This window comes from Stegodyphus dumicola, chromosome 5 (assembly GCF_044657685.1).
Source record: "Stegodyphus dumicola isolate Sdum_Otavi_A_Nest chromosome 5, ASM4465768v1".
Classification (NCBI taxonomy): domain Eukaryota; kingdom Metazoa; phylum Arthropoda; class Arachnida; order Araneae; family Eresidae; genus Stegodyphus; species Stegodyphus dumicola.
In genome coordinates this window covers 145808649-145824733 of record NC_140772.1, presented here as the reverse complement: position 1 = coordinate 145824733, position 16085 = coordinate 145808649, and the positions used below count along the sequence as shown (strand labels likewise).

The 16085-nt window shown below is 31.1% G+C and overlaps 1 protein-coding gene and 1 long non-coding RNA gene across 18 annotated transcripts in view; one reads left to right on the top strand and one right to left on the bottom strand.

Annotated features, from left to right (window-relative positions):
* The window catches only part of LOC146997278 (cullin-5-like), a 181868-nt gene that overhangs the window by 68847 nt on the left and 96936 nt on the right, over positions 1-16085 (bottom strand). For 4 of the 8 annotated variants that reach the window (XM_085816266.1, XM_085816264.1, XM_085816262.1 and 1 more), the window contains exon 2: positions 6002-6101. In XM_085816266.1, coding sequence (XP_085672392.1) covers positions 6002-6101 — 100 coding nt within the window. Of the gene's footprint in view, positions 1-6001; positions 6102-6334; positions 6379-11953; positions 12030-12179; positions 12305-13889; positions 14116-16085 lie in introns of those variants that run through there. The other 4 variants (XM_085816267.1, XM_085816268.1, XM_085816265.1 and 1 more) reach the window with 4 other exon arrangements.
* LOC146997279 (uncharacterized) overlaps positions 1-16085 on the top strand; it is a 240487-nt gene that overhangs the window by 138103 nt on the left and 86299 nt on the right. For 3 of the 10 annotated variants that reach the window (XR_015040964.1, XR_015040962.1, XR_015040965.1), the window contains exon 2: positions 15016-15104. The exons of 6 other annotated variants lie outside the window; for them this stretch is intronic. This is a non-coding gene — a long non-coding RNA (uncharacterized LOC146997279). Of the gene's footprint in view, positions 1-9209; positions 10458-15015; positions 15105-16085 lie in introns of those variants that run through there. One more of the 10 variants, XR_015040967.1, reaches the window with a different exon arrangement.

The window sequence follows — 16085 nt, the reverse complement described above, 5'->3', positions numbered from 1 at the left end:
AATAAAATTATGGTTTTTAAGTGGCCACATCCGCATTCGAGCATCACCTTTTTAACTAGGCAGTTAAGCCTCTCCAATGCAAATCTGTTGCAACCTTTCTTTCTTCAAATCAAAATATCACATATATACATACAAAAAATAAGAATTTTACATTCAAACTCACATACAATTTATATTTTAGCCTTCCTCTCGAAAAACAAAAAGAAAAATGAACTACAGTCAAAAGTCGTTAATTCGGACACCCATAATCCGGAATGATCTATAATCCGGACCTCAAAGCTACAAACTTTCTGTGCATGCGTCGCATTGACGCATGCGCGTAAGACCTTTACGGCTGCGAATATGCTTGTGCGCGTATGCAAAATATGTTTACGAGTGCGCGTTTAATGTACAATGGACAGTATAAGCTAAGCTAAAATTATCTATTTCAGTTAATGTTGCACATTGCGTTGTTCCTTAATCTTCAAATTGGATCCGGCTTATTATTTTTTGCAGACTATTAGAGCAATTTTATAAAAGTAAGCTTGAACTTTCGATTATGTGAAATAGAATTTCTAATATATATTTATTAATATGTAAAGGATCTACAAAGCGAAAGTATGTTTCGAAGTTCATTAAACAAAAAGTGGAATTGCTGCAAAAAATGGATAAAGGCATATCCTTTATTTATCTAAACTTTAACGTTTATTTATCTAAACTTTGTTTATCTTTAATGCCAGGGTGTGCAATGAATTGGAAGTTGATCTGTCAGCACTATCCTTATCTTCAGGGCAGATGTTTTTATTTTATTTGGCTTATAATTCCTTATTAAATGTAGTATTTCATCTCGATGTACTCCGTCTTTCATATGATTTAAATCAAATTCCTCGTTATTATAATTCGCTTCCGATAGCAAAGAAAGTGACAGAGGTTATTGAAAACGGAAAAATTTCGATTCATAAATTAGTCAGTAGACACAGCAATTACAGGACTTGAACAATGGAACTTTATAACTGAACAAGAAATTATGTCTGTTTATAGAATTAAAGAGAATGTATTATCACATAAAAAACGAAGCAACTTAAACAACTTACATTAAAAGAAATGTTTAATAAAGTAAACAAATAAATGTTAAGCTGCTTTTTTTTTTTTTTTTTTTTTTTTTATTTTGATACCCTTTAGATCATAATTGTTCTTTATTTCATAAATTACGGTTTCATATTTTTAATTTTATAATTTCTGCATGCCATCTTACCAGATTTAAACTGATGATCTATAATCCGGAAAAATCGATGATCCGGAATCGCCGAAGTCCCGACGAGTCCGGATTAACGACTTTTGACTATTAATAACACATAACCATAGACAGCAGCTTGAAGAGAAATTAGTAAATGAGAAAAATTTCATAATTAAGATATTCATAAAATAAAGAATAAAGAATTCAAATACATTACGAATCAAGACTGGAAACAAAAGAGAATATTCAGTAATAAAGCGAATATTATCAAAAAGAATTTGCAGCTGTTAAGGCAATTTCAACATTATGAAGTGATTTTAAATCTTGAGATTATACAGTTTTTCAAAAACCTATAATTCCTACATATGTAACTAAAATACAAATAGTTCACTGCAGAGCTTGGTTTTGCAGCCATAAGCCAAACAGAAAGCAATTTTTGTATTCTTTAATGAACATAAAATAAACTAAAACAAAAAGAAAGGTTTTATTTTGATAATATAAAAATTCAAATTTTTTTTTTAGTTAATGCATTTTCAAAAAGATGAAAATTAAATTCAAAAATCAATATCGTTTATTTAATAGGGAAAAATTTACTCACAAAAATAATCAGATACTTTAAGTAATAGTAAAAAATTTACATTGTTTTTGCTTCTTAGCCTTTCATGAGATCACCTTTACACTTGATCACTTCATTTAATCTTTGGTCGCCCAAACGGTATAGTGGTTAGGGAAGCCCACTACGGTACCGAAGGGCCCGGGTTCTCCGGGAAGTCCAACCTCTCTTTGGAGTAGGCTCTCGAAAGCATTGTTCCATGTAATATGAATAAGACAACAACAACATTTAATCTTTGTGGCATTGATTTTACGAGTTTTCTGTTATTTTTTGGAGTATTTTTATGCCACTCCTCTTGGATTACTGCTATGAAAATATGCTCAATTTTCAATTTTTGTTTCTAGTTCCTTCCAAATATGTTCAATAGGATTCCATTCTGGCGATTGGAATACTGCCTTAATTACTTTTGGACACTTATATAACAGCCAGAGTCTAATTGTGCACAGTATGCTTTGGATCATTGCCCTGGTAGAATTTGAAACTATTTTGAACAGTAAGTTTTTGTGCTGACGATGCCAAATTTCACTTCAAGATGTCAAGGTACTTATACTGATCCATAATACCATCCATAAACTCTATACTACCAACACTGGAATGTGGCATAGATTCTCCATACCATAACTCATACTCCTTCATGTTTAATACTTGCTACTAAGTTTTGCTTTCGAAACTCTTCTTTGAGTTTCCTACACACCAGCACTTGTCCAACTGAGCAAAAAATGTTAATTTGCTTTCATCAGCAAACAACACTTTTTTCCAGCAGTCAGGTGTCTTTTGTTTCATCAATTTTGTGAAAGCGAGTTGAAATTTTCGATTTTTTCTTTAACCAATATAAAATTTTCTTCTTGCTACTCGCTTCTACCTACAACTACCATGATACTGCTCCAATACCAATACTCTACAATACCAATGCTCCAATAATACTATCCTACAAATTGCATTACTCTTCTTACAGTTTATGGATTCACACATATTCCATATAATTCAAGAAGTTCCGCAACAAGTTTAGGAGCACTCAGTCTTGATTCCTTTTAATATTCCTTAGAATAAAATGCTTCATTCTATAAGAATAAGATAACTTAAATGGTCGTCCAGGTTTATATATATATATATATATATATATATATATATATAAGTAAATAGGCAATTTTTCTAATAAATTTCCCTTTCTTTTGATGGAAATCAATAACTAATCTGTGAGTTTCTAACAATGTTCCCTTTCATTGCAAGAATACATTAAAATAACCACTGCAAGAAAAACTAAAATAACAAACATTTTCTAAAAAGAAAATTTGAATTAAAATAGCAAATGATTTTTAGATTTTTGCCTAGTTTCTTTATTCTAATTCCATAAAATACTGTTTTTTATTTATTACAAACAATTTTAGTTAGAAATTATGAAAATGCCCGATTAATTTTGTGATATCTTTTTTCCCCATTTCAGCCTAAAATGCTATAAATCCTTTGAGAATATATAGTCAATAAAATGGAAAACACACAGAAGTTCTTGTCACTCAATAATACTCCCTAACTTTTGAAAATATCTGCACAACTCTTAAACATCCCAAACATAATTTCACAGATATAATTTCATTTGAAAATAAAATTTTACAGTTGTCTCTCAAACATAAGGACACTAAAATTAAATAAAATTTGATCAGGAAATTGCTAAAAACAAAATCTGCAGCTTGATGAAATATATGGCAGTAAAAATAGCAAAAGCAAAACATTTAATTTTTTTAATTTACTATTTAATTTTTTCAAATTAATTTAGTACAAAAACAGAGCTAAGAAAATATGAATTCAAAGGGAATATTTTTTAATATTTTATTTAAAAGCTTTTCTCCTATTACTTACAAAAATTTATAGTCACCGATAATTTTTGTGAGACACTGTATGAAAAAATTAACATGAAACACAGTTTAACAGTTTTAGTTTACTTCAGTTTTCTAAAACTGAATACATGAATACATCAAAACTGATAATATTGACATTCATAAATTAATGGGAAAGAAAAACATTATTTGATACATATACAGATAATCCTACTTTATATCACTTTTTTCACAAAAAAAGTCTTCCATACCACATTTTTCAATTTATGAAAGAAATCTAAAGAGATTTGGGGGTTTCATGAGAAAAAAGAAAAATGTAAAAATAACATTTGCTGCTTCTTTCAAAGCATCAGCTGGAGAAAAATATAGCTTCGACTGCAAAAAAATATGCAAGTATACAGAGTTTTGTCTACCATTTTGATGATCTATGATAGATTTAATCATTCTAATGCTGTCATACTTCCAAGTCTGTAATACAAGCTATCAAATACTGACTTTTAGCTTTGAGGCACATAGATAATTGAACTACAGTCATGTTGACCTGGTGAATAAAAATGACAATTTTTTCTCTGTCCACCAATATTTCCTAATTATTACAACCTCTGCTATTTAAACTGTGCCTAAATTATTGCCAAACAAAGAGCAGCCCTAACCATTCTGAATTTTAGTCCACCTGCTATGAAAAGAGGTTTGAGTAGAACTGCTGCTTTGGCACAATCCATTAACTTGAGGGATAATAGATTTAAAGTTGTAAGTTTAAGCATTTATATGGAGAAATTCTTGGGATCAGTAAATGTTTTTGTGTCTACATTCAAAAGAATCATGGAAATATACTAGTTACAGACTGCATATGAGATGTAAATATGTTTGTTGCACACGTTCTTAATTTTTTCTTGATTAAGACTCATTGATAATTATCTGTGCACTGCTTAAATAAGGGGGATCAACAAGGAAGTACCCTTTTACCACAGTACCCTGTATTGCCTACCAGCTCCCCTTTTGACTAGTGATGAGTCGGTACTACCGAACCGGGTATTTTGTAACGGGTACTGAAAATCGGTACATCCAAGTACCTGTTACTTCAGTACCGAAATCGGTACTTTTCGGTATTCGTTACTTTTGTACCGAAACGGGTACTTTTTGGTATTCGTTACTTCTGTACCAAAACGGGTACTTTTCGGTATTCGTTACTTCTGTACCGAAACGGATACTTTTCGGTATTCGTTACTTCTGTACCGAAACGGGTGCTTTTCGGTATTCATTACTTCTGTACCGAAACGGGTGCTTTTCGGTATTCGTTACTTTGTAATGAAAATATGCATCTCTTCTCAGTATTTCGGTATTCGTTACTGGAGGATCGATGAGGGTTCAGCTCACTTCGGTTTTGGTACGAGGACAGTAGTATCTGGTTGTATTTGTGAAATGGTGATATGCGCTCCTCTTGTCCATGAATAGTCTGCTCCTCAGACACTTCCGTAGTTGATATGTTTTCTGATATTCAAAATCTTACTCCGTACAGATAAAATCAAACACGTGGTGACGTGGCAGAGTTCCTTCAGTGCACAAAATCGTTATCAGTACTCCAAATCGTTACTAGGGCACTTCGGTACTCCAAATCGTTACTAGGGTACTTTGGTACTCCAAATTGTTACTAGGGTACTCCAGTACAGCAAACCGTTACTAGGGTACTATGGTACAGCAAACCGTTACTCCGGTATTTCGTTACTTCGGTTCTCCAAATCGTTACTTGGGTATTCGGTACTTGAAATCGGTTTTCGGTACTTTTCAAAGTAATGGTTACTTGAGTAACGGGTATTTTGTACCGGGTACTTGTCTGTACCCGTTACTCTCGTACGGGGTACAAGAATGTACCGAAGTTGCCCATCACTACTTTTGACACAGCTTAATTCAAGGTTGTCATTGCTATTATCTCTAAACTCCTATATTTTTAGCTATCGTCCCAGTTGAGTTTACATGTTATTTCTGTTTATTTTGACTCTGCATACTATTCTTATTTTTAGCACTAATTTAAATTAACTTAGTTGATATTACTTAACAGTTCTTTTAAGGCCTCAAAAGTATACAAAATTTGGTCATACAATGATTGATAATTACCTTTACACTATACGCCTTTTTACATCAAGTATGATTGAACAAAATTGTTCTATTTTCATAAAACAGATAAAGGCTGTATATAATCCTTACCATATTAACTTTGCTTAATAGTTTTCTGAAAAAGCTAATTACAGATACCTTTATGCAATAAAAAAACTATACAAAATATTAAACATTAGTCAAAATTTTATACCAGAAAAAAAATATGAAGCTATTACTTACAGATTGAGCTTGTGGAGTAAAATCTAGGATATGCTCCTGCAAACTCTGATACAATTTTAATGCACTGTTATCTTTACCAAGGCAAACATTATGTACCAACCTATAGAATAAAAAATTTTTTTAAAATTAAAAAATTTTAAAAAATCTACCTCAGTAATTATTATTTTAGCTCAAACCAATACAGTTTAATATTTCCAATCTGTACATCATTCCATTAAGTACACCTAAACATGCAAAATTCAAGTCATTTACTTTAATGTGTATTATATATAGATGATGCTTGTTATGACAACTATAAGTAGTATTTTATAAACTGGTGTAAAACATCCTTACCTGATGAAAATATAATCAATTCCTTTCATTACATCATAGCTGGTAATTTCAAAATATGAAAAAGCGGAGAATCTTGCAGAAAACCAGGAGTTGCCAAGAAGTGGTGTTCTTTTTTTTTTTTTTTTTTTTTTTTTTTCTGGGCAGCAATGTCATTTCAAAATAACTCCATATTAATTCAAAATTTTTTTGTAATATACTATTGTGATTGACTATTGAGCTATTTATAATGTGTTTCTGGTGTAAAATATATTAATATTTAATTAGATATTCTACATTTTATATTCTTTGGCTACTTCAGTTTTATATTTTTGTAATGTGAGAAGATCCTGAGCAAGGCAGAATTTTATTTAATGACGTACTTTTTCAGTAGGATGAAAATAAAATGAATAATTAATGTTCATACTACAGTCAAAAGTCGTTAATCCGGACTCGTCGGGACTTCGGCGATTCGGGATTATCGATTTTTCCGGATCATAGATCATCAGTTTAAATCTGGTAAGATGGCATGCAGAAATTACAAAATTAAAAATATGAAACCATAATTTATGAAATAAAGAACAATTATGATCTAAAGGGTATCAAAATTTACAAAAAGAAAAAGCTTAATATTTATTTGTTTACTTTATTAAACATTTCCTTCAATGTAAGTTGCTTCGTTTCATGTGATAATACTTTCTCTTTAATTCTATTAAACAGACATAATTTCTTGTTTAGTTACAAAGTTCCGCTGTTCAAGTCCTATAATTGCTGTGTTGAGAATACTGACTAATTTGTCAATCGAAATGTTTTCGTTTTCAATAACCTCTGGGTCACTTTCTTCACTATCGGAAGCGAATTATAATGACGAGGAACTTGATTTAAATCATATCAAAGACGGAGTATATCGAGATGAAATACTACTATACAAATAGTACGGAATTATAAACCAAATAAAATAAAAACATCTGCTCTGAAGATAAGGATAGTGCTGACAGATCAACTTCCAATCCCCAGCGTGAAATTGATAAACAGATTTCGGATTTCAAAACATACTTTCGCTTTGTAGATACAAATTACATATTAGTAAATATATATCGGAAATTCTATTTGACATAATCTTTCTAATCTATCATAATCTAATAATGACGTTTCTGCCCCCCCCCTCTGCCGCAGAGCAGTGTGAAATTGATAAACAGATTTCGGATTTCAAAACATACTTTCGCTTTGTAGTAAATATATATCGGAAATTCTATTTGACATAATCGAAAGTTCAAGCTTACTTTTATAAAATTGCTCTAACAGTCTGCAAAAAATAATAAGCCGGATACGATTCGAAGATTAAGGAACAACGCAATCTGCAACATTAACTGAATTAGATAACTTTAGCTTAGCGTATAACTCCGTTACACATTAAACGCGCATGCGCACAAACATATTCGCAGTGTAAGGGTCTTATGCGCTCCTGTAAACGCCTGTGCGCATGCGTGAACGCGACGCATGCGCAGAAAGTTTGTAGCTTTGAGGTCCGGATTATGGGTGTCTGAATTAACGACTTTTGACTGTATTATGTAAACAAACTTACTATATGTGAATAAATTAAAATATCATTTTTTCATGTAAAATAAATTAAACATAAATATTAACTGATTAAATGTTGCTCGAATCACGATGAAAAGTTCTGTAAATACCTACAGCAAATTAAGACAAATCAAATAAAATTTAATAGGAAAAGTTATGCTGAAAATCATTAGAAGTGAAAGAATGGAATTAGCCCAATTTCAGTTTCCTTTACTTAATAAACTGCATTTATTGGCAGGAAATGTTTTACTTTGTAAAAGATAAAAATTTGAAATCAGGAGATATAATGAAAAATTAGGAATTTCCTTCTAAAATTGGAAGTTGGTAATTATGTAATACAGGGTATCCAGGAATTCCTTCCCTGCTTATAAATATTCATAACACATAAAATATGACATAAAGACACATACTTTTTTACCTTGAATTGCATGTAACATATTCAAGTTTTTGTGTACTTTTGTGTGTGTAGTAAGTTTTGTGTAAATTTCTACATGTGATTCTTTCATTGCCCAAAGGATATCCAGGTGATATTTCAATTCCATCCTTGTGTTGGTCAACATTACATGAGGGATGGATGTTATGACTTCAGTAATTCTGCATTGTAATACTACAATACAGGCATGAAAGCGCATGTTGGCAAAAAAAGCTGAATAACGCGCGGACACAAAATTACACAAAAACTAATTGCGCACGCGCGACCTCAAAAAAAAAAAACATTTTAATGTAAAAAGTATTAAACATATACATATAATTAAACTAAAATAATACTTGTACTTACTATTTTGCTATTAATTTTATCTTGTAAAAAAAAATTAATAAATCACCAAGAGATTGTAATGAATTAACCTTCTTTAAGATGCTATTTATGTAACTTAATTTAACAGTTGATACATGAATACTGTACAAAGCATTACAACACACTAATATACATATTTATGTTATATATTACTGCCCATTTTCAGGCAATAACAAGTTTTAGAGATAATATATAACTGTTACTATAGCTCTCAATTATCTTCAATAAACAGTACTTTGTATAACACCAGAAAAAGTAGTCATATGAGATAATATAGTTACAAAATAACATAGTTAAAGGAGGAATACAAAAAAATAGCTATTTTGTCTCAGTCTCACTCGATCCTGATTAAAAATTTTTAGGGAAAAAGCTTTTTCTTTTTTGCTACTTTTGCAGCCAACTTTTTTAATTTCCGTTTGCGAGTTTGTCTCGATTTCTTTTCAGCAGCTTTCATACAATCCATTGATACATTTTTATTTTCTTCTTTATTTTCTGCAATGTTTAATTGCTTTTTTTTTTTAGATTCTCGCTCCTCCTTTTTAATCTCTAGCTCTTCTTTGTACAGTTTATGAGCATTCCTTAAATTTTTACATGGAGTTTTGTGTACTGGAGAATGCATGTGGTTATCCTTATGTCCGACAGATGGCACCAGCACTGATGGCTGAAATTATTGAAGTCAGCTCTTGTTTTACGGTTGGTTGCTCTTCTTTGATTCGATATCCTGCGCATCTAGTTCCGCCTTTCCACATAAGCCCCACCTACTTCGTCTTGATGTGAAACAACGTATTGATCTCAGCTCAGGCAAACTCGAAAAGTTCGCAACAAGGAGTGCCCACGTTTGATCGCTAACCCAGCGTAATATTATACGATGGCATGATGTAAAGTTTTTTTACAAAGAAAAGAGGAAGAAAGAGAGCATGTCCTGTATTTACCTCCCCACACAACACCACGCCGGTCGCGATTTTTCAACGGTTCTGCATCGATCTCAGAAACAGCCTGGGTGATGTTCAAAAAAGCGGAATTACGCGAAAACACAGAAAACTTTGATACCTGTACAATATCATTCACTGGTGTCTAGTAAACCTGGTCCTTGACATAACCGCAAAGGAAGAAATTCAGTGGTGTTGTCTGGTGATCGTGAAGGCCAGTTTATGGAACTATCCTAATAGGCATGGATATCTAACCACCACTAAATTAACGCACTATCTTGTGGAAAATTAAGTCCAGAATATCCCAAATCTGTGGCACAATAAGTAATTGCAATATATTGCGATAGGTATTGACTGTGATCATCTTTTGACTGAAGACACAGGTTCCATGATTTAATTGTGCATAAAATCGCACCACACATTCAGCTTGTGGCTGTTTCTGATGGTCTCCAACATAGTGTGAAGAATCTCGCATCCCCAGATTCTAGCATTGTGTCACTTGACACCACCATTCAAATGAAATGTGGCCTCATCTGAGAAAAGGACACATTTCAGATAGTCAATATTTTTTTCAATCTCACACAGCTTGGCAACAGCAAAGTCATAATGAGCAAGGCAATCAATCCAACAAACAAAGTAACAGTAAGCATGTACACCAAAACTTGAATATGTTACATGCATTTCAATATAAAAAATATTTGTCAATGTGTTACATTTTGTGCTTTATGAATATTTGTAATCAGAAAAAGAATTTTGGGACATATTGTATAGTGATCACTCGGTACAGTTCAAAAGCATGACAATGTAATAATAATAAATTAAATAAATAATAAATGAATAATTTATGCTAACATAACTTATTAACACAAATTTTGTAAAGTTTGAAGGCAACCCACATAGGTTCCTATTTTTGAAGTAACAAATTCTTCAGAATTTTTCTGCGCCTTCAAGAAGATGAAACAATGTCATCTTTCTTGAAATTTATAGTTTAATATAAAATTTAAGCAAATTGAGATATCTTTACCAAGTTTTTATTTTTAATTCCAGTAAAATTTTCTTTTTAATTTAACCACTTAATTCTTTAACTAATTATAAAGCATACAAAATCTGTAAGTAAAGCAATACGAGTATGTTTAAAACAGAATTCTAGATCTTGAAGAAGAATTAAATTTTGATTAATCTTTAGTTGTATCTCACTGCTGATAATGGTTAAAAATATATAACATGTCATAGCTTTCAACCCTGAACATGAAAATTAAAAAGGTTTTTCAGACCCGAAATTGGGTGTTTCTGGAAGTTTTCTGCATTGTATGGTAGCACCTTTTCAAACGAACTTCAAACTGGCCTTGAAGACCCTTTATAATGGTTATTCAACTATTTATAATGATTCTGATGTAAAACATATTAATATTAGTTGGTAAGTTAAATTAAAATTTACTTTTTACTTGAATTTTTAGTATTACTTATGTATTTTTTTATAAATAGCATCTAGTTTCTTTTTGATTTATTTGCATAATTTGTGCCAGGGAAGTTTTTTTTACGCAAGAGTTTCTAAATTACTTTGGTTTTCTACTCTTAATTGACTTTAGTTATCCTAGTCTTTACTTGCTAATTTCTCTAAATTCCACTTGTTTAAATTTCTTTTTAGTAATTCACAATTTTTGGTTTTGAATTTTTCTTTTACCCTTGCCTACATGAATGACGAAACATGAATTGAATAACTGAAGAGTTAGGTTTGGAGGCAACTTCGCCTTGATAAGTCTGTCTCCTGCCTGCTCAACAATTATTCACTTATGCATTTTTATAAATTTTTAGGATTAAAAAAAAATTATTGGAATTACATATTATACATTTATTATATATTCATAGATTTTGATACTTGCACTTGATTTACATATGCTCTCAGAATTTAATGATATTGTAGATTATTATAACATAGCAATAATTAATCATTTATTTGTAATTCAAGTTCATTTAAAATTTAATCAACTTTAAATTTGCTTTTTACGAATAGAGAATGTTTTTTTAAAATTTAATATTTAATTAGATCTTCTAAACTTTAAATTAGATATTCTAAATTTTATGTCCTTTGGCTCTAATTTAATTTTGTAATTTTCTTACACTTTTATACTAAAAAAAATCTTGAGTAGAGAAGGAAGAGTTTAATTTAGTGCAGTACTTTCAAATGTGACAAATATTATATTAAATAATATACATACAGTTGTGTAGATAAACACAGTACTGTACTATTCACTGAAGTAAAACAAAATGAAATATAAATACTACCTAATTAAACATAGGCTGAATTTTCATAAAAGGTTCGATACTTACACTTACCTGGTGCAATTTAATGATTTTTTTTGTAAGTAAAAAGATAAGTTACTTGATGAGTGCAAGATTGTAGTTTTTGCACCTGTTTTTAAAAAGATTTCCAAACTATCAATATTTATTTTAAGTTGGCAAGCATTATCAACAAATGAGCATGTAAGCCTATTTTAGCAATTTAAAATGCAAATTTTAATTATTAAATGAGGATTATGTGATGCATTAAAAAACACATTACATTCATCTCCAGATCTTTCCGTAATTTTTTAGCATTCTTCTTCCAAGTACACAGTGCTCTGTTTTCACTTTAAAAAAATCAGAGAATTCCAGAGGCGGGAGGGCTGTGTGATCACCGAGGCAAGCGGCAGCACGATCGCTGCGCTCCGTAAAAAGTGAAAATTTTTCCTTTCCTCTTGGTGATTATCAATTAAATTTCTTTGAAAAATTTTTTATTTTTCCTCTACAAAACCTATATCATTCCAATGAATTTCGGCTCCGATGTTGACGAGAATAAAACAGCGGACAATGTAAGGATATACTTCAAAAGACTGGAATTTTAAGATAAGTACTTTTCTTTCATCTAAACTAAATCAAATTTCTATAAATAAGTGCCTTTAAATCAATAAATCTTAATTTTTCATCAGTTTAAAGCATTAAAAAATACTTGAAATTGCCATTGCTTGTGGCTTCCTTTGTGTATCAACTCGAAACAGACGCCAGCATTATCAGTTCACCTCTGTCAACACTTACAAAGCCCTTAAGGAATCTCGAGAGAGGGAAAATTTGGGGATGAGAGGGATAATTTGGGCATCGCGCTATTTCCCTCTCGGATCTTCTGGATTCTCTTTTCTTTCTAGATCGCTTGAATATAGTTTCGCCTTTAAATAATATTATACCTCACCGATTTTTCTCATACTGTTCTTTGCTATCTGTTAAATGTCCATATGTAAGGGATGGTTTATTCTTCACCGCCTTAAATAAATTTTTAGAACTATGAGCTTATATAAATAACAGTGTGCCTCATTGTGTTATATTAACATTATTTAACTAGTAATAAATTATGATAGTAGAATAATTAATCTTGTAATAAATTATGATAGTTAAATTAATAAATACTGTTTAATTTGTGTTTTTAATACATATACTCAGTTATTTACACACATAAATATATATATATATTTTTTATTTTATTTTTTTATTTATTTATTTTTTTTTTGGGTGTATGCGGTTGTGGTCTTGTATTGTATATGGTTCTATGTTGTTAGTCTGCTGCTGCTTTTTGAAAAATGTATGAAAATGTTGAGAATGAAAGTAGCATAAGTTACTTTGGTTAAATTAATATATACTTTTGTTTGACGACCTTTGTTGATATCTCAGGATGCAAGCATACATATTACTTTATATTCCATGCTAAATACCTTGATACGAAGCATTTTAACACCGTCAATATTTGTTTTTTCCCCAGTAACACATCTATTCACCATTACCAAACACACTCACTACACAAACACACCTGTGAGACACTATTTATTGTAAATGAAGACAGTTTCTTCTCCTTTTAACTACACTCATGGACACAATCGTATTTTAGGATATTTTCTACTTCTTTTCGTTTTCTTTCTATAGGCCTTTTTTTTTTTTTTTTTTTTTTTTTTCTTTTTCCCTCTATTATTTTTGGGCCATTTATTTAAAATTTTATTTTGTCCCATCTTTTCTTCCTGGCCTTTTGAACTCGTACAAGATGTACGAAGTTCCTTTTTACTCTCCTCAAATACGAAATTGCCCCTCTTTCTTTATACCTTTCCTCGCACCTATGCTTGATTTTTCGCCCATCGGTGCAGAAAGACTTAGCGGGTGCAAAACAAGACATCTGTCTACTTTGTCTGTCTGTCTGTCAGAATTCCAGAGGCTCGGCATTGCGCAAACCTCAGCAATACTGGCTACCTACCAAAATGTGTCTCCTCACTGTTCCCTTTAGAGGTTTTGTATCAAAATTCTGTATTTCTGCAGAAATTTTACTGCAGTTTCTTCCACTGCTGACAAATCCCACAAAAGCTATTGGATTTTGAAATACATTAAGAATACATACAAAAATGGAGACATTTCTTGACTGAAAGATTGTTATGAGCAGGGTTGCCTGAAGAATAGCTATGCACATGATTCCTAGAGTTTGCAACATTCGGAAAATTTGGTGACTTCTAAGAAGACAGTTGCAATAACACATACATACCAAAAGTTTTATACATACCATGTCTACAGAGATAAATCAGATAAAAAAAAAATTATTATGAAAAAGCATGCTGAAATTCACTACAGGTGGCAGAATCAAATTTTCACACTTTTAAGTTTCATTAATTCAATGAAGTTCATTTATTCATGGGGGGAAAAACTTTTCTTAATAAAAGTTTAAAATTGGGAGATTTTGTGGTCTAGCAGGAGGCTTGGAGATGCAACAAAAAAAGTCTCCCGATAAAACTTTAAAGAGTTGGCATATCTTACATGTATATATAGAAAGAAAGAATAGCATTAATAAAACACCCACAAAATGTTTAAATATAGTACAGCTGAAAAAATGTGTCCAAAAATGGAAACATTAGCTAAAATGTACTGAGGTATTATATAATCATTAACTTTCCAAGTGAGTGAACCATACATATAAGTTCACAAATAGTAGTTACAAAAATTGGACAAGCTAATTTCAAACCCAAAATCAAATTATGTGTTGGAAGCAGCAATAATTCAGTGGCAATATTTATTAAATACAAAATATACACAAAGTAAAAGAAAATCATATTCCCACTCAAATAAGGAATTGGTAAAAAATTGATTTTTTTTTTTTTTTCCCTTTTGCAACGGCAAACTACTGCTGTAAAAATAGCTTGTTGAAACTCTCACCGACAACCACGTGATTTGCGCATGCGCGCAGCAAAACCTAAAACAGAACTTTTTTTAACTGAACTTTGAAAACTCGTGATGGACGTTTGAGTGAAACATGTAATCCTACTCTTCTGCGTTATATATATATTTTAGTTTAGTGATGTGATTGTAAATCAAATATCTTATTATTATCTTAGAAGCCTCTCTCTTTCTGTGAGTAGTGCATCGATGAATGAAATAAACACTCCCGATACGCCTTTGGATTAGAAAGAAGATCGACTAAAAGGTAAGCCTTTTTACCTTTTATTTTCTAAGAAATTATTATGATTACACATTTTTTGGCATCCCGTACCGCGAATGAAAGCAAATTGTTGATACTTGTTGAATTATTGAATACTAAACAATGACAGAATTCATCGATACATTGAAAAGGAAACGCGGCCACATAAGGGCTGCCGTTACAAAATTAATTGGCTGAATCGAAACTGAATTATCAAAAACAGAAGTGAATGCAGAGGAACTAGAAATTTCCTTAGAACTCTTAAATGAAAAATCGATCGAGTTAAAGCAAATAGATGCCGATATAGAAAAATTAATAGACATAAAGGATCTAGACCAGGAATTAAACGGTGTTGACGAATATCGTGAAAGAATAACTACATTTAAATACAAAGCTAACAAAAAATTGAAAGAAATTAATATAGAACAACAAAAATTTAGTGTGTTAAGAAGCACTGAACAGTTAAGTATTATAGAAAACATTAAAAGCGAAAATCATAATGTGAAGCTTCCTAAACTTACGATTCCGAAGTTTTATGGCGAGAGCTGCGAATGGCTGACATTTTGGAACACTTTTTCATTAGCCATACACCAAAATAAAACGCTTGACGCTATAAGCAAATTTAATTATTTGAAATCCCTTTTGGGAGGTAATGTTTATAACACCATTGACGGTTTCGATTTAACCGAAGAAAATTACGAAACTTCAGTTAAACTCCTCACAGAAAGATTTGGAAATAAAGATGTACTACTAAACGCCCATATAGACAAATTACTGAAAATAAGACCTCTAAAGGATTCTAATGACATTCAAAATTTCCAATTACATACAAAAACAGAATTAAAAGTTATTCAATTACATACAAAAACATATTCGATGTCTTGAATCATTAAATATGACCTCAGAAACATATGGAGCACCTATTTTGCTTAAAACATTGCCTGCAGATTTGGTTTTGGAATATAATAAAACACTTCGAAAATAAAA